This window comes from Anser cygnoides, chromosome 25 (genome assembly GCF_040182565.1).
Source record: "Anser cygnoides isolate HZ-2024a breed goose chromosome 25, Taihu_goose_T2T_genome, whole genome shotgun sequence".
In the NCBI taxonomy this organism is placed as follows: domain Eukaryota; kingdom Metazoa; phylum Chordata; class Aves; order Anseriformes; family Anatidae; genus Anser; species Anser cygnoides.
In genome coordinates this window covers 195,785-218,762 of record NC_089897.1, presented here as the reverse complement: position 1 = coordinate 218,762, position 22,978 = coordinate 195,785, and the positions used below count along the sequence as shown (strand labels likewise).

General features: G+C 53.5%; 2 protein-coding genes across 11 annotated transcripts; both read left to right on the top strand.

The window, feature by feature from the left end:
• Nucleotides 1–1,076: 1,076 nt before the first annotated feature.
• Nucleotides 1,077–5,509, top strand: CDKN1A (cyclin dependent kinase inhibitor 1A). 4 transcript variants are annotated; one of them, XM_048054538.2, is made up of 3 exons: nucleotides 1,077–1,204; nucleotides 3,238–3,648; nucleotides 4,129–5,509. In XM_048054538.2, exons 2-3 carry the CDS (start codon nucleotides 3,246–3,248, stop codon nucleotides 4,176–4,178), a joined length of 453 nt encoding a protein of 150 aa, XP_047910495.2. In that variant the 5' UTR covers nucleotides 1,077–1,204; nucleotides 3,238–3,245; the 3' UTR covers nucleotides 4,179–5,509. The 4 variants fall into 4 exon arrangements, with proteins under 4 accessions (XP_047910495.2, XP_047910499.2, XP_047910496.2 ...); XM_048054542.2 differs by lacking the exon at nucleotides 1,077–1,204 and adding an exon at nucleotides 1,279–1,414; XM_048054539.2 differs by lacking the exon at nucleotides 1,077–1,204 and adding an exon at nucleotides 1,494–1,688.
• A 1,589-nt stretch (nucleotides 5,510–7,098) lies between these two features.
• On the top strand, nucleotides 7,099–21,576 carry RAB44 (RAB44, member RAS oncogene family). Of its 7 annotated transcripts, XM_066983147.1 has the most exons (17): nucleotides 7,172–7,603; nucleotides 8,807–9,008; nucleotides 9,075–9,189; nucleotides 9,425–9,593; nucleotides 9,866–10,009; nucleotides 10,348–10,438; nucleotides 10,507–10,641; nucleotides 10,987–11,174; nucleotides 11,600–11,648; nucleotides 11,902–11,996; nucleotides 12,445–12,827; nucleotides 15,069–15,659; nucleotides 16,122–16,203; nucleotides 16,541–16,655; nucleotides 17,421–17,522; nucleotides 18,250–18,326; nucleotides 18,782–21,575. In XM_066983147.1, exons 2-17 carry the CDS (start codon nucleotides 8,823–8,825, stop codon nucleotides 18,867–18,869), a joined length of 2,610 nt encoding a protein of 869 aa, XP_066839248.1. In that variant the 5' UTR covers nucleotides 7,172–7,603; nucleotides 8,807–8,822; the 3' UTR covers nucleotides 18,870–21,575. The 7 variants fall into 7 exon arrangements, with proteins under 7 accessions (XP_066839247.1, XP_066839246.1, XP_047910490.2 ...); XM_066983145.1 differs by having other exon boundaries at nucleotides 7,100–7,603; nucleotides 10,507–10,635; nucleotides 12,445–15,659; nucleotides 18,782–21,576; XM_048054533.2 differs by having other exon boundaries at nucleotides 7,102–7,603; nucleotides 10,546–10,635; nucleotides 12,445–15,659.
• The last annotated feature ends 1,402 nt before the right edge of the window (nucleotides 21,577–22,978 follow it).

Here is a 22,978-nt window from a genome sequence, read left to right as displayed (position 1 = left end):
GCTGCCTCCAGCCAAACATGCCCAAACATAATCTCTGGCTGCTTGGGCTGGGGGGAGCTGCTGGTCCAGACAGGAAATGCGTGGGGTTTTTGCATGCTGAGGGTCCTGCTGCTGGGAAGGCTCAGCCCCCAGCAGCCACCAGTCATGGGGTGCCCGGTGCCCTTGAGGAGTGCCTGCAAATGAGAGCTTGAATCTGGCCTTGTATGCCACTTGAAATCGTGCTGTCATCTTACTGTACCCCAAAGGAGAGTACTATGTTTGCACCCTTGCTGCCCAAGTCATCATGTCCAAGGTGCCCGGGCAGCTTATGTCATGCTGACGGGGTGCTGCAGAGCCCATCCCCATGCATCACAGGCAAGCTGACCCTGAGGGCATCGGCTCTGGTGCTGTGGGGCAGAGGTGGCCCTGGCGCAGCACAGGGGTGGGTGCTCTCTGCTTTAACCCCAATGGAAGCTGCCCTTGTTTTGGACCTTTCGTGTGCGTGAACTTGGATGCATTTTCCAGATAAGCCACACATCCCTCCAGATAGTTCCCACAGTTTCCTGCAGGACATGCACAGACTTGTTCCTCCTCCTCACCCTTGTCTGGGAAGCCGCAGGACTCAGACCACCGGATGCTTCCCCAAAACTATTCGCTGGTGCAGCCCGGTGCAGGGGCTCCGCTGGCGGAGCAGAGCCCGGCCCTCTGGGTGAAAATCCCGCAGGAGAGGCCAGGGGCCGGCCTGCAGCCCAGGACAGGGCTGGGCAGTGCCTGGGGACCAGGGGAGCATCACCCCCGAGCCGGACACCCGAGGAGCAGCGAGAGCCGTCCCGCGTTACTCCATCATTCCCCTTCCCATTTGAATTCCACCCTCCAGCGGCCCAGGAAAGACCGGGGTGGGATGCGGAGCCCCCTCCATCCAGCAAAAACGCCGTTGGCGAAGATCCCCGCGTCTCCCGCTTGGCAAGGGGGCGGCCCCGCGGCCCCCGGTTCCTGCATCCGCTGATGGGGGGGGGGGTCCCGCATCGCCCCGCGGCCCCTGCCCGGCCGTCCCCGCATCCCCCCGGACGCCCCGGGCCGGGGCCGGGGTGGGGCCGAGACGCGGGGGCGGGGGGGAAATCCCGGGAGACGCCGTGAGCGGCGGGAGGCGCCGCCCCGGCCCGCCCCGCCCCGCTATAAAGGGCGGCGAGGGGCACCGGGCAGCGACGGCAGCGGCGACGCGAGGGTGAGGGCGGCGGCGGCGGCGCTCGGTGCGGGCCGCATCGCCCCGCGGGCACCGGTGCTCGCCGGGGTTGGGCGGCAGGAGGCGGCGGCGGCGGCGGCAGCAGCAGCAGCAGCAGCAGCAGCAGCAGCAGCGGTAGCAGCGGTAGCAGCGGTAGTAGCAGCTCGCTGCTGCAGCTGCTGCTGCTGCCGAGAGGGCGGTGGCTCCGCGCCGGTAACGGGGGAGCGGGGGGGTGGCGGCCGGGTTCAGGGGGGCCCGGCGCCGGGTGGCGCTCGCCCCCCGGTGGCGGCGGGCCGCAGCGCATCCCTCGTCCCAGCCGGGCCGGGGGCGGCGGAGCGGGAGCCCCTTCCCCGCTCCGGGCCGTCGGTGCCGTGAGCGCGGCGTCCTTTGCCCCGTCCCCGGGTTCAGCGTCGCGTCCGCTGCCGGGTGCGGGATCGCCCCGCAGCGAGCGGGTGGAACCGGGAGCGGGCAGGTCCCGGTGCCGCAGGTGCCTGCGGGGCCGGGAGGGGGCCGAGGGGGTTCTCGCTCGCCGCGCCCGGGAGCGCCTCGGCCTCGCAGCCTCGCCGGGCGAGGTCCGGCCGCGCGCCCGCATCACCTGCCCGCCCGGCCCGGCCCGGCCCGCGGGGCCGCGGAGGCCGCGGAGCGGGGCCACCCCCGTGGGAGGGGGCGGCGACCTGGCCCCGGCCTTTCCGCGTTCGGTCGCCCGCGGCCGTGCCTCAGGCCGAAGCTGCGTGGCGGCGGCCGGAGGATGGGGACCTCGGGGCGTGGCGGAGGCGGGCAGGGCCGGGGGTGGCCGGGCAGGGTGTCGGAACGCGTCCCCTGCCCGGTACCTGCCGGGGCTTGCCTGGACATGCTGGGGCTTGCCTCGCGGTGAGGTCACCCCGCTCGCGCTCCGGCTGCCGGCGGGTGGGAAGCTGCGCTTCTGTTTTTCCTCGGGGATGTCCTCTGTGCAGCGGGAGCGGGGCGGGGGGTCGAGGCGGCCCCGTCTGGGGGCCCTGCAGCGGCTCCTGGGTGCGCTGAGCCGGCTGTGTGGGTGGTGGTGTGTGGCGGGGAGCTGGGCGGGGACAGGTCTTCCCTAGACCTTGCCAGCTGCTGGGGCTGGGGGCAGGAGGCTCACCCCCTGTCCGGGGGGAAGGCTGGAAGGGTGCGCGTCGGGGCGTCTGTTGGGGTCCTGGCTTTGGGGATCCCAGGTTGGGTGAGAAATGGCAAAGCTGTCTTGCATGCAGGGATTTTTTGTGTGTGTGTGTGTGAATCCTTTTTTAACCAAATTTAGTGAGCACAGCTACCAAAGTGGGATTGAGTTCCAAAAGCCATTAATCCCGGAGTGGTGTTGGTTTTGCTATGATAGCAAAGCTTCTCCCACAGTGGTGGGTGGTGCAGGGGATCCGTTAGCCCCACACCTATGTCAGGGGAAGGTTGCTTGGAAAGGAAGCCTTTGCCACTTACCATGAAGGCCAAGGCTGTTGGCATTAATTTGGAAAAAACAAACGGGGTCTTGCCCCTCGTTACCCAACAGCTTCTTGCAGTTGACAAATTGGTTAAAAGTGGTCAAACTTGTGGCATGTTCTTGCAGCTGCTTAAAAGGCTTCCTTGCCACTGAGCCTGGGTTTTTGAGATGAAGAAACTAGCCAGAAAACATCCGGTTGCTTCATTTGCACGTGTGCCAGCCTGAGTCTTTGTGCCTGCATGGAAATGGGAATGTGGTGGGGTTTTAGACTGAGGTGCTGGATTCTCTGCCATGGCAGGGCGTCACCTGCTGGAAGAGGTATGGGGAATGACAACACTTGCACATTTCCCCATCTCTCTGAATCACTACAGGCTGTGTTTGACTTCAGTTGTGTTTGAGCTTATGCCCAAGACACCACTAAAAGACCAAAACGAGTGTTAGCAGATAGAGGCTCCACTCTGGGCTGTTTCAATGCCCAGCAAGTCCCACCCTGGCTGCAGGCTGCTTTGCCCTGGCAGTAGATGTGTCAGCCCTTGGGCTTGCTCATGGCTTACCCAACACCCTCTAACCTGCTCTGCTTTCCTCCCAGCTGCCACAATGCCCCTCTCACAGAGCAGGGCTGGGCAGGTGCCGTGCAGTAGCAAGGTGTGCAGGAACCTCTTTGGCCCTGTGGACCACGACCAGCTCCAGAATGACTTTGAAGACCTGTTGAGGCAACACCTGGAAGAAGCTCAGCACCGCTGGAACTTCAACTTTGAGACAGAGACACCATTGGAAGGACACTTCAAGTGGGAGAGAGTACTCCTGGCTGAGCAGCCTTCCCAGGAGGTCCTCAGTCTTGGCAAGGCCACCAGCAGTGAGAGCAGGAGCTCCTTGGCCCACAAGGTCCCATCTAAGGACCGTCTTGGTGGGTCTCATGCCGAGGCGTCTCAGCAGAGCTCAGAGGTTGGCAGGGCTGGTTCTCCACAGCACTTGAAACGTGGGCAGACCTCCATTAAAGGTGAGTTTTGGTGTCCCCCTGCGCACTCAGTGTCATTGCTGGTGTTGTGACCATCCTGGTAGGGACAGGTGGAGGGGATTAGGTGCAAGAGCCTTGTCTGACTCCTGGCCATGGGACCACCCTTCATGCATCTTTCCTGGGGAAGTGGAGCTTGTCTTCCAAGGAGAAAGGCTGCAGACTAGGGTTCCTTTTGGTTGCTGAGGGGTGGGCAGCGAGTTCACACCAGGGTTGGAGGTCTTGTAACTAAAAATGACACAGGACAGTTCATTGGCTTCAGTTCCCATGACCTGAGCCTGTCCTCAGGATCAGGGGTGGAAATACAAGAGGTGGTGGAGGCCTATGGGCTCTTCTCTCCTGGAACTCATGGCTTTGGTAGGTGGCTCTAAGGTGGAGCAACCCTGGGCTGGGTTTTGGGGTGCTGCCATGGGAAGCTTCTGATGGGCTGGAGGCACTTTTCAACCCTCTCTTCCTGCCCTCCAGACTTCTACAGCTCCAAGCGGAGGGTTGTCCATGACAAGCCCAGGCTGTGACTGCTGCCATCTGGGACAGATGATGTGCCCTGGGGGTATCTCTGGCTCTTTCCCCCACCCTGTGCTGTGTAAGTTCTGTGTATCAAGCAATGTTGAGTCTGTAGTTCCCTATTTATGAGTAGCTCTGGGGTCCTGAGGGACCTTCACTGTGTGCAATGTATAAAGAAGAGTAGGAGCCCCATGTTGAAGATTGCAGCCCTGCCAAAGGGATTGAAGAGGACTGAAAGGGGGCACGTGGGACCGCCCAAGTCTATCCTCTGTCCTGTGTTGGTAGGACCAAGCACTGTCCTTGCACCATTTTTGCACTATCCTGCTGTCCAACCATGGTTCTTCCCTGCCTGATGGCCAGCTATGGAGCATGTGTCAGCTCTGTGGCACCAGAATTCATCAAGGTCACCAATATGGATTGTAGAGCAGTGGGACAGCCTGGCACAGAGTACACAGCATCACTGGCGTGTGGTGCTGGCACAGCAGGATGGACATGTCTTGGTGAGCCTTCCCCCACATGGGGAAGCACAGCAATGCTGGGGGCTGCTCCTTCCCCCAGAAAGGAAGTGCTGGTACCTGGACAGCCCTTCCTCTGAGTGGCCCCGTGATGCTATCGATGGACACCAGAAGCGTGATGTGCTGGAGGTTCCCAGCACAGCCCCTGTGGGGCCAGCAGTGCCTGGAAGACTTTGGGTTGCTCTGAACTCTGACCCAAACTCCCATTTCCTCCTCGTGGTGTTGGCTTGAGTGGTGCTGTTTGTCCTCCTGTTGTGCCTCATTCAGTGCTGACACTAGGCTGGAGAGCTGCTGCTCTGGCGCTGCAGGACTGCTTGAGGGGTGGAGTCTTGCTTGTCTGCGAGGATGAAGCTGAGAGAAGTTGTAGCCTTTTCCTGGACTTTTTTCTATTAAGGAGCTGGGGGGAGAGGACCCTTGCCTGGCTCTGCGGAGTGAGCAGCATCTGTCTCTGGGATGTGGGGATGTCCTGGCAGTGCCACATGGTGCTGCAGGACATGTCCCTGCTCTTGAAGGACTCAGTGCTGCCAGGTCTCAGCACTTTTCACTGGGTTCGTCTCCTGCCCTGCTGCATTTGGACTCTGGAAACTGGCGCAAGATGGTCCCAGGTGGAGTAGGGATGGGGTCCACCTCCCACCTTGTACCATGATGCACTTTGCTGTCAATGAAGCTGGCAAGCTCCCAGCACTAAATGTTTATTTATAAAAATACTATTAAGGCTGCCTGGGAGAGGGGAAATAACCTGTCTACACCAGGTCTACCTGGTAATACCAGTCTATAAATGTAACTGAATAAACACCTGTAACTGAATAAACACCTGTCTTGTGTAAGGGAATCAGTGGCTGTGGATTAATGGAAATAACTGCTGTGTGGTGAGCTGGGAGCAGGGTCTGTGGGGGGAGGTGACTAGGTACCTGCCTGGTAGGATGGGCTGGGGACTACTTTAGGGATGCAACCCTGCGCTGGGGGCCGTGCCTGCCTTTGGTCTGTCTGGGAGCAGGGATGGAAGCTGCAGCAACCATGGAGCTGTGCTTTATGTGGAGCCAGGTGGGGAGGGGCTGTCATAGCACTAGATGATGTCTTGGCTTGAAACATCAAAGCCATGAGATGGGAGTTGTTCAAGGGTGGTGGTGGGACAAAACATCACCCCAGCCCATCCACTTAACCCTGTTCAATTGTGGAATTGGGAAATTAGAATTTAGTGTGGAATCCAGTGTCCCCAGCAGAAGCTGCCGCCACATGTGCGGGGACCTCTGCTATCTGTGCCATGCCTCTGCTTCCACATACCCAGAAGCCCCCTTGAAATACTTGTGGAGTGCTATCATTGTGTGGTCTTTTAGGTGTTGCTGACTCAAGCCCTTTTGATTTTTTCCCCTTATATCAGTCCTTCCAGCCCCCTTGGCTGTTGCCAGCTGCTCCCCTCTGCTGTCATCTCACCTTTGCCAACAGCAGTGATGGTTGAAGAAGGGAGAAGTAAATCTGCAGCTGAACATCCCCCAGCACTGTTCATGGGGCTCTGAAGACAGCCAGGACCTGGCTTCTGTGGTCCTGTGTATGATGTTTGTGCTGCCCTGGGAGACCCCAGCCCTGACTGGGGGGTGGCTCAGGCACTTCCCCTCCTGTCCCTGCTATGGTGTTAAATCCTCTTTGACCAGCCCCTTCCTGGTGTCTTCTCAAGGCCAAAGAGTGCTGTGGCTGCTGCAGGTTTGTGCTGTCCTAGAGCTGCTGAAGGCTGCTGGAAGGATTCTGCAGCTGGAGGTGATGCCAGGGTCAGCTCCACCTTCCCCTCCCTGCCCTGCAAGCCATTCCATTGTAAGTGTTGCTGGTTGGAGATATTTAGGGTTCTCCCCAAAAAAGCATCCCCAAGGAAAGCAAAGCTGAAATGCAGCCTTCTCTGTGCAGTGGCAAATGGCCCCAGGGGCTGCAAGAATTAGAGATGAATGTGAGATCGAGGTGATCTCCAAACGATCCAGCCTGGCTGTGTCTGGAGGGAGGCTGTGTTAATGCAATCTGGGGTTACAGGCACAGGCTTTGCCTTTGGAAAGCAAAACCAGAGCAGTCACAGCCTTTGCCCATGTAATGAAGCAGGCCTCTGTGGGGCCAGTAGCTGGATGTAAATTCTAGTTATAATCTAAAGATAATAATTGGCATTTCCCTTTGTTGTTCTTTAAGATTTTTCTTGGGATCTCTTCCCATTTTGCAGTTAAAGCTGAACAAAAATGAGTGCAACCCGTTTATTCCCCCATCCTGCTGCAAACCAGAGTGGTTGCAGGCAGCTGAGCCGGCAAGTACTTTCTCAGTACTGGCTGTACATGGTGTCAGTAATTCCAGCAGCATCCCATGGAAAAGACTGGTGCAAGCAGCATAGAGGTGATTTCTCCAAATCCTGGGGCCAAAGCCAAACCCTACAAGGGGATTTTGCAGGTTTGCTCCTTCTTCACTGGAATGTTATAATCCTGTAGTCTTTTACGTAGACTTGTAGATTGAGTTATTTGGCCTTTTGCTGTTTCTCTGATGCATTTCCCCTGCCTTGCCCCAGACACGTTCCATCCCTGGCCAGATGCTGCAAATGAGGAGAGGACAGGGACTTCTGCTGTGCTTACCAGCGGTGCTGGAGATGCTGCTGCAGGGCTATTGTGGGTTCAGGACAGTTTTAGGGGGTCCGGCGACCCCCTCAGGCAGGCCCTTCACATACTTGCTTGCAGCACAGCAAACAGGAAATGCGTGTGCACCGGTAGTTGAGTGCAACCCAAAAACGGAAAGCTGCCTTGAGTAAGAGAAAACGACAGCTTGGGTGCGGGGCTGGTGGGTGCGCAGCAGCAACGCCCTCAGCTCAGGGCTGATAGCCCCCTGACCTCGGGGAACCGCACAGCACAGCCAGACAGCGCCCTGAAGCTCAGGGTACTTTTCGGCACGCAGAAAAGGTAAGTTTTGCTCAAGAAGTGGCTCATGCATCACCTTAAATAATAGAAAAGCAAGGAAAAAATATTTTTGCTAGTGTTAGTGACTTACAGTTTAGATTTCGGCCCTCTGTTATTCCTGGCCATGCAGCTGCCAAATTTTGGCAGTGATGACCCTATGGATGCCCGTCAGCAGGAAATACCTCAGACAGGCTTCAGTGTTTAAATCCCTTAGGTATTCTTTTCATCTTTTCCTCGTTCTGTGTCCTCGCTTCATGGTGTGCAACAGACTCAGTTGTCTGTGGTGCTGGGGCAGGTACCTAGGGATTTTTCCACCACCTTCAGTTGTCTCCCCCCAAAAATGTTGCTTCTGCTGTCTTAGAGGCTGGGACCACAAAACAAGGTACCCAGATTCTGCCCTCACCTTGCTGGGTGCCCTGTGGGACTCTGGTGACTTTGCAGGACCCTCTTATGTCTTCATGATGCTGTGGGACGGTGTTTGTGGGTGCTGCACAAGAGTTGAAGAGGATGGGGACATTTTGGGGGCCTATTCCTGCATTTCCGGTGCACCTTAGGACTTAGCAAAATTGCTGTTTCACATTGCAAAAGGAAAGAAGCCAAGGGATGGAGCAGCAGGGGGTTTCCCCAGGCAGAGCACAAAGACAGGCTCCTACCCCTGGCCACCTTTTGGTCAGAATTTGGTGATGTTGCGAGGCACCAAGGATGGGAGGGTTGAACCAGGGGAGAATGTATGGGCACAAGTGGAAACCTCCCCAAGGTTGCATGCGACTCTGCTCAGGGATGACTCACGGCTGTGAAAGCTGGGGGAGGAATTTTAAAAGATGCTGATGAGCTCCCACAAAACAGGCGAAGCCACTCAACTTTGCCCAGACTGAGCATCACCCCAGCTGGTCCCCTGCTGAGGGCTATGCCACCTCCCAGCTGGCCTTCAGCCCTGGTGGTGATGCTGCCCTGCATGTCCCCTGTAGCCCGGGCAGCCTGGGCAGGGCGGAAGCTGTGTGCCTGCTGGGTGCTGGGCTCAAAGCCTGGCTGGTGGCTGTTGCTGTTGGCCAAGGCCACATTTTCTCTGTGCAACCAGAGATAAGTGCATCTCTTCCTGTTGCCAAACCTGCCAGCCACTCAGGGCCCTTTCCACCAGTTAAAATGAATTTCTGAGGCTCAGCACTCACTGGTGAGGCTCAGCAATCACCGGTTCCCCCTCTGCAGTACCCAGCTGTGAGCTATGGCTGAACACCGGGCAGGTGCCAAGGGCCGGCGCATGGGCTCCAGCCGTCGCAGGCAGCTCTGCAAGGATCCTGGCCCCAGCGAGGAGCCACCATGGGCATCTAAAGTCATGCAAAGGGTGCAGGACTTCATCCAGGGGCACCATAAGGACCAGACAGGGTTCATCACCCGCTCAGACATGCAGGTAAAGGATGGGACCACTGGGATCCTGGTGACTGGATGTTTTTTTCCTAATTTCCTTTGTTCTTAGAAGTTGCAGGAGAAGGATTTCCCATGCAGCACAGAGGAGCTGGAGCTCCTCTTTGATGGGCTGGATGCAGCTGGCACCGGGCGCTTGAACACTGAGGAGTTTGTTGCCGGCCTCTGTAAGTACCTACACAGTGCCTCCAAGCATCCCGGTCCCATCCCAGCGCCCCCTTTCCAAGGGGGATCTGCAACACTCCCTGGGTGGCACACAGTGGCCCAAAAGCAGCCCTGCAGCAGGGCTCTGAGCCCATGGCTCACTGGGTCCAAGTGCACTGGAGCAGCTTGGAGAAGTGCTGGGATGGGGAATGCCAGGATTCGGGTTGGGCACTGAGGGTTCGGGCTGTGTTTCGACAGGGCAGTTCCTGAGCTCCCAAAAGGCCAGCAGGGACCATCGCCAGCGGAAAACAGCATCCCGGAGGAACTCAGTCCTTGCCAGCCCATTGTTGGAGGGGGTGGACAGTGAGGAGCAGAAACACTTTGCAGCCTTCATGGACCAGCTGGGCACAGATGACATCTCTGAAGAGTGAGCAGCCTGGCTTAGCACCCATGGGTGTCCTGTTGGATGGGGCAGAGCTGCCTGAGGTTGGAACAGGGCAGGATTTTCCCCCAGTTTGGTCCCCATACAGGCTGCAAGCAGAGTTGGAGTTGCCTTTTTCCCAGGTGCAGGAGCAGGGGATAGGATCATGGCCACTGTCAGGACCACATGTTCCCAGCAGCATAGGCTAAATGATATGAGATGCCAGAGCTGGCAGGGTATTGGGGGATGCTTGCTGCCAAATGCCTCTCTCTCAGCAGGCAGGAGATCTGGCAGCTCTGGGCCAAGCTCCGGAAAGATGAGCCCCAGCTCCTGGGCAACCTGGAGGACTTCCTGGCCAAGATGAGGCACCGCATCCAAGAAGCCAGGAGCAAGAAGGAGGCCTTGGAGGTGACCCTGAACAAGTGAGTCACCCCATGACATCAGAGTGGTACAAGGAGGGGGACAGGGACAGGAAGGATGGGGCTCCTGCTCACCCCAGCCACAGAGATGTACCCAAGGAGGCATCCAGCAGTGAATGGAGCTGAGGTTTCTCTTGGTTCCAGTGTATGGGATTGGGCTCCCTCTACAGTCACTCACAGGACGGCAAAAGTGTCAGACTCCTGGACACATCCTTGCTGGGTGAATGCCTCCGGGCAGCCATGGCTGCAGTCTGCGGGTTGCATGGGCAACACGGGGTCCCCAGACCTGCACCCTTTTTGACAAGGTCTGAACCCCCCCCCAACCCTGCTGTCCCTACCAGGTGCATGGCTGAGCACAACCTGGAGGTGCAGCGGCTCTGTGCAGCCATGGAGCAACAGATCCAGCAGGAGAAGCAGCGGCTGGAGCAGGAGGTGGGGTTATTAGCTGCTCATCCCCTCCAGCCATCCACGCTGGGGGGACCTAGCACCCCCAAACCTAGATGGGTGGGCAGGTGCCGGTTTTGCTGTTGCCACTCCAGAGCATGGCCCGAAGCCACTTGCATGGCATGGAGCTGCAGCGAGTGCTGGATGCCAGCGAAAGGGAGGTGCAGCGTTTGGTCGCAGAACAGGTAGAGGTGAGATGACCCCAAATCCTGGCCCCCATTGCTATGCAGAACTTTGAGCTGTGCCTTTACCTTTGGCATGGTGTTGTACATCTGATCCTGGACAGTCCCTGCCAGCCCTTGATGCAAGTTATCACATAGGACCTCCATCACCTCCCCTCTGCCACCCTCAATCCTGTGCTCCCCTCCTTCCCTGGGAGCATCCAAATTGAGTTTTCCACCTGACACCCTGGGGGAAATCCAGCCCCAGGTCTAGAGGATATGGTGAGCCATCATTTAGAGATGGTGATCCATCATTTTTCATGTTGGGCCAAGGGGTCCCGGTTGGATGTGAGTGTCATGGTTGTCATCCTGCAGCTGGAGACACGGTGCCACAGCCTCCGCAGCATGCAGCAAGTTGCCAGCACCGAAAAGCAGCAGCTGGAAGAGAGCAACCGGGTGCTGGAGGAGCAGCTGCAGCACATCAACCTGCAGCTGCAGCAGACCCATGGGTGCCTGCGGACCACATGGGCCGCGGTGGCTCAGGAGCACACGGAGGAGCTGCAGTGAGTAGCTGAGGGACCAGCATCTCCTTCTGCTCGTACCTAGTTTCCTCCTAGGGGTTGAAGCAGATGGGAAATGAGTTGTGATGGGTCTCAGTCATCATTTTGCTTCAGTGGGGAGGCAGTGGTCTCCTTGGTGTGGATGAATAGTGGCTTGGTGTGAAAAGTATTGGGAAAAAAAAACCCAGGACTATCAGCATCATGCACTTAACGCCCTTTGAAGGCAGTCCCAGGAGATGGAGGCAACCTTCACCCAGGAGGACCCCAACCAGCACTGGTGCAAGGGCCAGTGGTGGGTTTTGTTGACCTCCTCCTGGCTAGACCAAAGCCCATCGCTACTTCTGGAGCTAGTGATGACCTGGGGGCAGGGACGGAGGCAGTGAAGAGGATGCATTTCCCATTGTGACCCCTGTGCTCTGTGCTTACAGGGACAGAGCGGTGGCAGAGCTGCCTGGTGAGACGCCGCCATCCCTGCAGGTACTGCAGCCATGCATGGTAGGGACATGACAGGGTGTCCCTGCTCCAGAGCCTGGCTTTCACACAGGGGGTTGGCACCACGTCCCACATGGTTGGAGAGGGATGGGGCAGCAGCATATTAGGGTTGGTACCTCCAAATTTTGTGTGGGAATGTCTGTAAACCTAAGCTGGAAAGCTAAACATCATATGACATTGATACACTCCCTTGTCAAGCCTTATATTTTTCCCTTCTCCTTCTCTCCGTTCACCACAGATGAGTCCAGAGCAGAGTGAGAAGTACTGCTCAGAGATGCAGATCAGGCTGGGGTCCCGAGCTGGCAAGCCACAACGCAAAAACACCCACCAAGTGTAAGGGATCCTGGGCCCAGGATCCACCCTCCCCAGGCTAAACAGCACATTTCTTCCTTTTAGTGCTCCTTTCTTACCCATCCATCTCTCATCTCAGAGATCACATACCATGGTTCTTTGCTTTGCATTGCTCCTGTTGGAGCAGGCACTCACTCTATCTGACCGAGATTTTTCTTTTCGTCTCTGATAACGTGAATGCGGAGCTTGGGAAGAAGTATGCTCACTTTCTGGGCTGTGATGTGATCCTGGCTCTGTTTCTCTGCTGCCCTCTGAACTTGGCAGCTCCAGCCCAGATTGGACAATTTGAGCATGGCACCATCTGTAATACAGAGGGGTTTGGAGAGGGATAGGCAAAGTGGCAGAGGAGGCATCCTCCAAGGTGGAGGTGGATGGGACGGAGCTGCTGCCAGACCCAGCACTGTGCTCACACCATTTTCTGCTCTTCCAGGGTTTGGGAAAAGCTGCCAGCAGAAACAAGCATTTCAGGACTGCCAAGAGCACTCTCTGTAGAAGAGGACCCTTTCCCTGAATTTCTGAAAGAGGAACAGTTTTCTGACCAAGGTTCTTTGCTAAGAGAGATGAATGATGCAATAGCAGCTCTGAGCGTGCAGCTGATGCCACAGGCACCAGCTGCACCCACTGCACTGGCAGAAGCTGCCTGTTGCCTGCAAGATGATGCTGAGCCCCAAACAGGACCAGAGGCAGCAGCACTGCACGGCTCAGCCATTGGGGCCCCACAGGATACCCACGTCGGTAACAAGCTGTTCAAAGTAGACCTGAGAGAGGGACGAACTGCAGCTGAGCTTCCTGCTCGGGACATGACACAGGCCGGTGCGTCCACTGAGGAGCTGGGGGCAGAGCAGGGAAACAGCTTGGAGGGAGCAGGGCAGGGCCTGGAGGAGGTGCAAGGGACTTTACTTGGGAAGGGAAAGGGTGCTGATGAGAAGGAGCAGATGCTAAAGGAGGCTGAGCGTCCACAAGGTGCACCTAGAGAGAGCACAGAGATAGCTGAGCAGGCATGGGTGGAGGTGGAGGGAGCAGAATGGGTGCACAAAAAGACAGAGCAGGAAAAGGCACAGCCACCAGAAGATGCTGAAGAAGCAGTGTTAAGCCAGGGAGAAAATTTGGAGGCAACCCCTGAGGGTTGGGAACTGGAGCTTGCACCAGGTTGGGGCTTTGCCAGAGATGTGCTTGGGGTGCCGGGAGGGAGCCTGGAGCCGGAGCTGACATGCAGGGGTGAGGTGCAAATGGCAGCTAAGCGGGAAGACGGTGTCCTCCCAGGGGTGACAACAGTTCCCAACCCTGAAAATGTAGATGGGGAAGGTGATGGTGCAGAGGTGCAGTCATGGGGACAGGACAAAGGAACAGCCCAGGTAGATGCAGACCCAGCTCAGGTGCATGGAGCAAAGCATGGCAGGAGTCATGGAGCAGCCTGCGAGCTCCCATCTGAGGCTGCAGAGGAGGAGAGGGGTGCAGGAGAGGCAATGCAGGGAGGGCAATGTGATGCTGGGCTACAGCCCAGTGGGGAAGATTTTGGGGACATGAAGGAAGGGACCGCACATGCACACGTGCTACAGCTAGAGGCAGTGCCACAAGCTGAAACACAGGAAGGGGCAGTGGAGGCAGATGTGCAACAGCTGGAGGCCCTGAGCAGTGCTGCCTGTGTGCAGCTGCCTGCAGAGATGGGGGAGCTTCAGGCAAGCTCAGGAGGGAGCCTGGCGGCAGAGCTGCAGCTCCGAAGTGTGGCTGGTGCCCCAGGTACAGAGCAGGCAGGGAGCGTGGGGCCAGAGGTACAACCCCTGGAGGAGGATGGTAGAGCAGAGCCAGGGCTGGAGGAGAGAACCAGTGCTGCTGCAGCGCTTGGTGAGGGCCTTGCCCCAGCAGAAACCCCAATAGGGAGCCTAGGTCTGGCTAGGCTGGTCCTGATTAATGCTCAGACACTGGGAATGGAGGAGGCAGAAGGCTCTCCAGCAGAGACTCTGCTCCATGGGGGTCCTATCCCAGAAGCCTCAAGGGATGTGGGGCACCACATGGACATGCATCTCAGGGAGGAGGCTGAGGATGGGGGACAAGGGCCAAGCAAGCCTGGGCTGCCAAATCAGCCTCTGCTTGATCCCCAGGGAGCAGAAGCTGGGCTGGCAGAGGGGGCTGCTTCAGAGGTGCCACCACAGGAGAAGGCTGGAAGCATGGAGGTGCTGGAGGTCCTGAGCAGTGCTGCCAGCGTGCAGCTGCTTGCAGAGCTGGGGGAGCTTGAGGCAAGCTCAGGAGGGAGCACAGCAGCAGAGCTGCAGCACCGAAGTGTTGCTGGTGCCCCAGGTACAGAGCAGGCAGGGAGTGTGTGGCCAGATGTACAACCCCTGGAGGAGGCTGGTAGAGCAGAGCCAGGGCTGGAGGAGAGAACCAGTGCTGCTGCAGCGCTTGATGAGGGCCTTTCCCCAGCAGAAACCCCTGCGGGGAGCCCAGTCCCTGATGGACTGGTCCAAGATAATGCTCAGGAATTGAAATTGAAGGAAGCAGAGTCACCTGTGCAGGTGGAGGAACTCTTACCAACCCCTGGAGGGAGCACATGGGCTGACCTGCAGCCCCTGTTTGCAGCAGGGACTGGGGAAGTGACACAGAGCCAGGCTGTGGCTTTGGAAGCAGGGCTGTGCACGGTTCACAACAGAGATGCGTGGGATGGGGATGCTGATGCACTTGTGCCCCTTCCAGCTGTGGCTGCTTTGCATCATGAGTATGCTTCTGCCACTGCACATCCTTATCCAGATGTAATACTGGTAGCACTTAATGATCCAGATGAGCAGGTCCTGGAAGAAAACCAAGCTCTGGAAATTTTCCAGGAAGAGAGTGGTGATGCAGAGGGGAGGCCTCTGGATGGAGCTCAAGGTCTGGAAGTTGTGCAGGGAGCTACACTAGAGGCAGAGACAAGGATCTTAGCTGAAGTTCAGCATTTAGAACTAAAACAGGGTCATGATACCAATGCAGCCACGCTGGCGTCCCCTGTTTCTGAGGTGCCTCTACCAATTAGCACTCTAAATTGGGATACAGTGATGCAAGAGGATGTTCTCATTCCAGATGTGCAATGGCTAGGTGGTTCGGGACAGGCAGCCCAAAGTGAGCTCCTGGAGCAGGTCTCATCACAGGCAGACAAGGTGAGGCTTCATGCTGCTCCCCAGCAGCCACAGGAGAAGCCACCATGTGTGACAGAAACCGAGCGAGTAGCTGCTGGACCTGCCGAGCCTCCAAAACAAGAGGTACCACCAGTGTCAGCCTTTTGCACAAGGGTCCAAGAGGAGGAAGATACTGGGAATGATCTGCTGGGGATGAATCTCAGAGACAGCACACTGGTGGATGCAGCCAACGGCAGGGTGCAGCCTCAAAGGCATCTCTCAGAAGAGTGGAGGGAAGACCTTGATGTTGGCCAACCAGAGAAGAAAAAAGAGATTGGGCAGAAAATGAGCCAGGAAGGTGAGCCCAGCCCAGGAGAGCCAGGAGCTATGACTGTGAATGGAGCAGGAGCTTCCCCAAGGGGCCCTTCTGAAGTCTCCCTGGACCCAGACTACTTGTACAATGTGCTGTTTGTTGGTGATTCCCATGTGGGCAAAACATCCTTTCTGTACCGGTTGCATGCCAACACCTTCAACCCGCACCTCACTGCCACAGTAGGTAGGTTTCCTCTCTTCAGGGCTCTGCACCCACTTGTGTGACCATCACAGTTCCCTTTCCTTTGCCCCATAAGCTGCTGGAAGTCATTACGTGTGCATTACTGCTCACTCAAACCTGTCACCAAGGACCAAGTAGGACCACCAACTACACATACCTGGGTGCTCACAAGCAGGCAATGGTGGTCCGCCTTGCCCTCTCTGGGGCAATACTGATGGCCCCATGGTTCTTCTCTCTGGTCTGCCTTTTGGCTCTATTCGCTTCTCTGAACCAAGCTGGTCTTACTCATTGTGAAATTTGAGACCTTTCCAAAAATTCAGCCACCAAAGATCATGGGCTCCTCTGGAACCATCCTGCTTGAGCTGTGGCCCCACACCATGCCTACACAGCATGGCTTCTACATCCATTATATATCACAGTGGTCAACTCTATGATATCAAAACATCCCCTTTCTGTGTATCCTAGGACTGGATTATCAGGTCAAAAGCCTCATCGTGGACAACAAGCACTTTGCTCTCCGCCTATGGGACTCAGCTGGGCAGGAAAGGTGAGGTGCTGTGCTGTGTGACTGGGAAGAGCAAAAAAAGCTTTTCATTTTTTTCGTAGCTTAGTGGAATCAAATGTTTTGCCTACGCTAAGCAAAGGCGATTGTTTAGGGATGGTCTCTGATTAGCGTGTGATCTGATAAAAATAATAGAGAAAGTAATTAAGATAAAAATAAGCACTCAGGCTGTCTGTATGGCCTCTTTGATCAGGATTGGAGCAAATTTTTTTTTTTTTCCTTTTTGATCAACCCACATTTCCAGTTTTCCCTCTGGGATTTTAGGTTGGTTCTAGGTGAAACCTCCATACTCCAGCCTGGTGATGGTTTGAAATGTCCACAGGTACCACAGCATCACCAAGCAGTTCTTCCGGAAAGCAGACGGGGTGGTGCTGATGTACGACATCACGTCGCAGTACTCCTTCGCAGACGTGCGCTACTGGCTCAGCTGCATCCAGGTGAGCAAGGCAGGAAAACCTTGTTCTGCTTCATGGCCTGGGGTATCATGATGACTGGCATCAGCATTTCACCATTTGACTTCTGCCACTGGTCGTAGCTGGGCAGCCGGAGACTGCTAAGCACTTTGCAAAGGGCATTCTGCCTTGCTGTGGTTATAAACTGATTTTTCTGGAAGGATTTAAAAAATTTAGGTGCTCACATTTTTCACATTTTTGCAGTGAAGGTTGTTAATAACTTTGTTGTGATTGCTATCAACTTTATAAAATTAAAAACTACTGCAGAAGAATTGATAATGTTGAAAGTGATTTTGGTAACACTTTTAAATAAAGCGTAGTCCTCTTTTGAGTACTGAGAAATAGGAGGTAACTCATGCCTTCTTAAAAACTTCCTGCCAGAGATTTTTCAATCAAGTATGAAATGTTTAAAAAAACCGGAACAAAATAGTCTGTCACTACGCTCAGTGCCCATAAATCACAGTCAGAGCATCTTCTGAAGGGTTGCTGAAGTCAAACACAAAGCAAGTTCGCTACAGGATTAACTTGCCCCATGCTCTGCCCTATTAATAGACCAGGACAGATGATTTAACAACAAACAAACATTTTCTTAAATGCTGTTAAGTGAGTTTAAGAATTTAAAGTTTTGTTATCAGACCAAATCCATGCACATCCTTCATGATGTTCCAGGATGTCTTTGGGCAGTGTGTCTGGCTGTGATTCTAGGAGGATGTAGGTGTACTCCTGATTCTTCCCTGTTTCATTGTCCAGGAGGGAGCAGAAGATGGAGTCACTATTCTGCTTCTTGGGAACAAAACGGACTGCGCTACAGAGAGACAGGTCCCTACTCAAGAGGCGGAACGCTTGGCTGAGGTAGGTGCATGGCCCTGCTGCAGCATGCTGCCCACACAGATTCAGTAGGGACACCCAAGGATGGAAGCCACTGGCTCCTGCCTGCCTGAGGACCTGGAGGAAATCCAAAATGCACCTTTAGTGCATCCGTGGGCAGCAAAACGATCTCTGAACCCATCTTATCATTGCTGGGAAATGCCATGCATCTTCCCAGCATAATACAAATAATAAAAACACAGAACTCTATCATGTTTTAAAGATACTGAACACCAAAAATATGATCAATCTCTTAAAATGTAGGTGGCTAATAAAAATTAAGTAAGAAGAAATCCACCTTTACCCATTTAATTTCAAAGTTTTTGAGGTTTGGGCCAGTATCCCCTGACTGATTCTGCCAATGAAAGCAGCAGGACAAGGGATTAGATGCTTTTTTCTCACAAACCAGTCACTGGTAGGTACAAAAACCCAGTAACACCTCATTGCTCCCTCTGCATTTGCTCTACTAACCAGGCTGCATTGCATTGTTCTCTGCAGTAGTAGCCTTCGTCTTGACACTAAATGTTGGTGTTGCAGCTACCGGAAAAGCTGGATTTCACCCTCACATTGCAGTAAATCAGTTATTGAGTTACCTGTTCCTTTGAGTCCTTCTGTTTTCACTTGACCGTGACGTTTCTTGGCTATTTGCTCCCATATGAAGCTATTCCAATGCAAGGAAAGCACATTTCTCTGTGGACTCTGTGTCTTCCAGGAGTATCAGCTCATATTTTATGAATGCAGCGCTGCCTCGGGCCACAACGTTGCTGAGTCCATGGTCAGCCTAATCAGGTGAGGCCTGTGCCTGGATTTTGCCAGCTGTCCTGAATTTCATGGACTTTCTCCTGCTTTTTTTCACTAGGAAATGCTGGCATCTCACTGTCACCACAGCCTCCATGTCCCCAGGTGCCATGGAGAGCTCCCAGAGCAGCACATGCATGGCCAGGATGAGCTGGGGAGGTGCTGTGAGATGTCACCTGGATGTACAGCATTGCAAGGGGATGAAGGAAACTCATCTCAGGATGCTGCTAATTTCTTCCTGAGTTGCTTGAAATCAGTTCTGTCTGTGATTGGATTTAGGTTGGCATTTTCAGCAGAGTCTGCAGTTCTCACAGCGTGCTGAGCTGGAAGGCTCCCAACTTCTTTCACTGCACTGAGTCCCCTCACCAATGCTTGTCCTAAAAAATATAATAGCAATGCAAAATATGGGGGAAAACACCTGACTAATTTACTTCCTTATTGCCCAGGTCACTCAAAGTTCGAGAAGATCAATTGAGAAATAAGGCAGAAGAGGTATCAAAGCTGCCTCAGAAGAAAAAGGGCTGCTGCTGGTGATGAACAGAGTCCCTGCTGTGGTCTGAAACTGCTGTGGCAGAAAAGCAAAAAAACAGTTCTTGACCACCAGCCCTGCTCCCTGTGTGCTTGTCTTGCCTAAGCTCCCTTGATGCTGAGGGCAAAAAATGCTACAGAGGTGAGGGCTGTTGTCTGTCCTGCTCCCTGCTCATCTCTGCTATTGCCAGTCGCCAGAGAGCACAGACCCTCCAGGAGACTTATTGGGAAACTGCACTGCCTTCACATGAAGACCAAAACCAGGCTAATGAAAGAGGCAGAAAGGAACCCATCTGGATCCAAGATACTGGAACCATCCTGGAAGCAGCAGGCAGCAAAACCCAGTCTCAGGATAAAAGAAATGAGTACAGGGAGCCAGCAGAAGGCTTGAGGCCATTTGTGCTGCTGTGCAGTGGGGACTTTGGCTCTGTCTTTACAACCTGGTCAGATTTGGTCTGGACCGATGAAACATGCTGTATATCCTAAGTGCACTGTGTAAGTCTCTCCAACTTGGCAAGGCAAAGCTGTTTTCCCCTCTTTTGCAGTTTACAATGCCAGTGATCAACAATGGGTCCTGACTGAAAAAGATTGAAAACTTTGATCAAAATACATTGAAAAGCCCCACGAGCAAGTCCGGGATAACAGAAAGGGCACTGAAGTGATGAGGTGGTGAGGTAGATACACAGAGAAACGCTCATGAGTCCTTGTTTCACTGCAGTGCACCCAGAGCATTGTCTTGCACTGTCACAGCAAGCCCTCAGTATGGGCAGGGAAAAGTGAGCTTCTGCACCCTGCCCTTTAAAAGTGATACTTCTGATGAAGTACTGAATCTCAGTGTGACATCTAAAAAAGGTACATATCACAATTTCTTTTTTTTTTTTAACAGCTTGATGTTAACTATTTTTGCAGAGAAAGGCATACAGACTAAATAGATAAGAATACAAGTGTTACATTTTCATGTTTTTATATATTACAAAAAAAAAAAAAGTGTGTTTCTGAATCTGTTCTAGCTCAGCTTTCCAATGAAACAAGGCTCCAGAGCTCCTCATGTATGTACCTAGTTTCTCTTTCCCTGCTTCTGACAGTGGCTGTTTTTAACCATATGTGATAGGTAGTGATATCAAAGCTCTGAGAAATTGCCACTTCTGTATTAATAAAGGCAGAAGTGACTGAGAGTAATTCATGTCCCCATTGTTGAAAAGTTGCTATTTAAGTTTAGTCTTTATTAGGCAATGGAAAATGTGTGTGGTGAAAACTTGCAGTGCACAGTGCCAGGCAAGGATAGACTGCCATGGCCCTGCTCACAGAATTACCCATTTAAACAGAGCACATGTGCTGCTCACAGCCCTGTCTGAGAAACACAGAGAGGTTTCCCTGCTGTCCCCGAAACCATGTGACATCCAAAACCAGTCTTGGGCTTTATTCCCATACTCTCAGGAAAAGTCAACTCTGTATGATCCACAAAAAGTGTTCAGAATTGCTAATGATTTGCAGATGGAGATGAATGGAGACCAAAGAATGACCATGCTCTGAAAAATCAGGGTAACGAGCTCCACCAGGGAGGGTGGTAGGTACTGTCACTTTGCAGTGACAATAGCTGAAGCAGCAGCATCAGTACTGACAGCTCTCTTAGACATGCCATCTCCTTTGCAGTGCCCCAACACCTCTGTATCATCAAAGCCCCCATCCCCTAAGAGTCCTTCCCAAGCCCATCCTTTTGCCAGTGGCCATCCTCCACTGGCCCTAATCTTTAAAGAACTTTATTTGCTTAATGCAACATATGACATCACTCCATGGTGATCCCCTTCTACCATATTTCATTATAGAATGGTTTTATTACTTGTTGCATTGTGGGACCAGCCTGAAAAATGCAACTACTCAGGAAGAGTTTACTTGGCTCAGCTCAGGGCTGTGGCTGGATTCAGGATATCCATAACAGGATTTGTTTGTGCCCATCTTCACTGTTCCTGCTGTTTTATCTTAAAACAACATAAAGCACACTTTGCAAGTCTGATCTGTGATGAGAGAAGCACCATTTCAGCCTGATCAACCCAAGTGGGCTCCTTTCACCGGCTCTGTAACGGTTCCTGGCTGCATGGCCACTGTGTAAAGCTGCCCATGTGCTGAAGTTTGACGACAGATCCCCTTTTCCCTTTGCTCAGATTGCATGCAGCTATTGCTGCTTTTCCTGCACAATCTTGCTACTACACAACCATTTTTATCTGCCACATAAATGTGAGGAGTTGAGGCCGTCGAGGCTAAATCATCCCATTAGATGGCAGCAAATGCAGCAATACCTTCAAACCGTGCAACTCTGCTGCTCCAGGGAAAGAACAGAGGGCTTGACCAGCGCCCAAAACAGTGATCTGCAAAAAAAAAAGCTTCACAGAGCAGCAAATAGAAAGAAATGTCTGTTCTATTTCACTGGAAATATGTCTATAAAAGAGGATTGACTTTGTGCCCAAAGGTGTTGCATAAAGCAAATGTTACAGCTCTCAAATCCTCCTCTTCAAACTTTGAAATGAATTTCTCATTGAGAGAAATACTAGAAAGGCATGAAATATTAATTTTGTTATCCCAGCAACATTTGATACTGTTTCCCACAGCATTCCCCTGAAGAAACTGTCTGCTCATGGCTTGGACAGATGTACTGCTTGCTGGGTAAAAACCTGGCTGGGTGGCCAGGCCCAAAGGGTCACTGTGAATGGAGTTCCGTCCGCTTGGTGGCCCATCACCAGTGGTGTTCCCCAGGTCTCTGGACTGGGACCAGTTTTGTTTAGCATTTTTATCAACACTTCTGATGAGGGGATCAAGTGCACCCTCAGTCCATTTGCAGACAACACCAGGGCAGGAGTGTTGATCTGCCTGAGGGTAGGAGGGCTCTGTAGAGGGACATATCCAGCTGCATTGATGGGCTGAGGCTAAACGCCAGTTCTGCACTTAGGTCACAACAACTTCATGCAGCAACACAGACTTGGTTAAGAGCACCTGGAAAGCTGCCCAGCAGAAAAGGAGCTGGGGGTACTGGTCAGCAGCTGGCTGAGCAAGAGACAACAGTGTGCTCAGGTGTCCAAGAAGGCCAAGGGCTTCCTGGCCTGCATCAGAAATAGTGTGGCCATCAGGACTAGGACTCCCCTTGTCCTTGCCCCCTTGTACACAGCACTGGTGAGACCGCACCTCGAGTACTGTGTTCAGTTTTGGGCACTCACTGCAAGAAAGTTATTGAGTTGCTGGAACACATTCAGAGAAGACCAACATCTGGGAAGGAATTAGAAGATGAGTTACGAGGAGTGTCTGAGGGGGCTGGGGTTGTTTAGTCTGGAGGCTGAGGGAAGACCTCGTTGCTCTCTACAACTACGTAAAAGGAGATTGCAGCAAGGTCTCTTTTCTCAGGTGACAAGTGGTACAACACAAGACAATGGCCTCACATTGCACTGGGGAGGTTTAGATTGAATATCAGGAAGAATTTTTTTGTGGAAAGTGTGTTTCAACATTGGAACAAGCTGCCCAGGGAAGTGGTGGAGTTTTAAATACCTGTAGGTATTTAAGAAATGTGTGGGTGTGATGCTTAGGGAGATGGTTTAGTGGTGGACTTGTAATGTTAGATGGATGGTTGGACTTGATCTTAAGGGTCTTTTCCAACCTAAATGATTCTATTCTATGATTTTCATGCCTGAATCAAAAGGATGGCTCATTTGCTAACACGTGCATGAGTATTTGGAGGAGGATCAAAGTCTAAAAAATTAATAGCAACAGGGAAATATACATTTGTTTGAACCACAGGAATATTTTTAAATCAGGTTGTTTCCCTTTGAGCATAATTCCCATAATTCCTCAAGGCACCTCACCAGAAATAGAGGAGCCACCCAAGTTAAATTAATAATGCAGATCTCATTCACCAGCCCCAAGTCATCAGGCATCTACCGCAATGTCGCTTTGTTGTGTGCACCTTGAAAGCAGAGAAACATGATGGGATCCTGACAAGTTGGGACAAATTGGCATAAACTTTTGGTGCACCAGTTGCCAGGTTTAGCTGGCCCCTTGCCAAATTATCTGTTTGCCATTGTTTTGTGTTGACAAGTTGTTTTATTCTGGTTTGCAGATAAAAACTACAG

Bases quoted from the DNA above. Each gene is read 5' to 3' on its own strand.
- CDKN1A (XM_066983153.1), top strand. From the start codon at position 3,120: ATGCCCAGCAAGTCCCACCCTGGCTGCAGGCTGCTTTGCCCTGGCAGT. The intron at 3,649-4,128 runs GTGAGTTTTGGT...CCTGCCCTCCAG, and splicing joins TGGGCAGACCTCCATTAAAG to ACTTCTACAGCTCCAAGCGG.
- RAB44 (XM_066983144.1), top strand. From the start codon at position 8,823: ATGGCTGAACACCGGGCAGGTGCCAAGGGCCGGCGCATGGGCTCCAGC. The intron at 11,649-11,901 runs GTACTGCAGCCA...CGTTCACCACAG, and splicing joins AGACGCCGCCATCCCTGCAG to ATGAGTCCAGAGCAGAGTGA. The intron at 16,656-17,420 runs GTGAGCAAGGCA...TTCATTGTCCAG, and splicing joins ACTGGCTCAGCTGCATCCAG to GAGGGAGCAGAAGATGGAGT.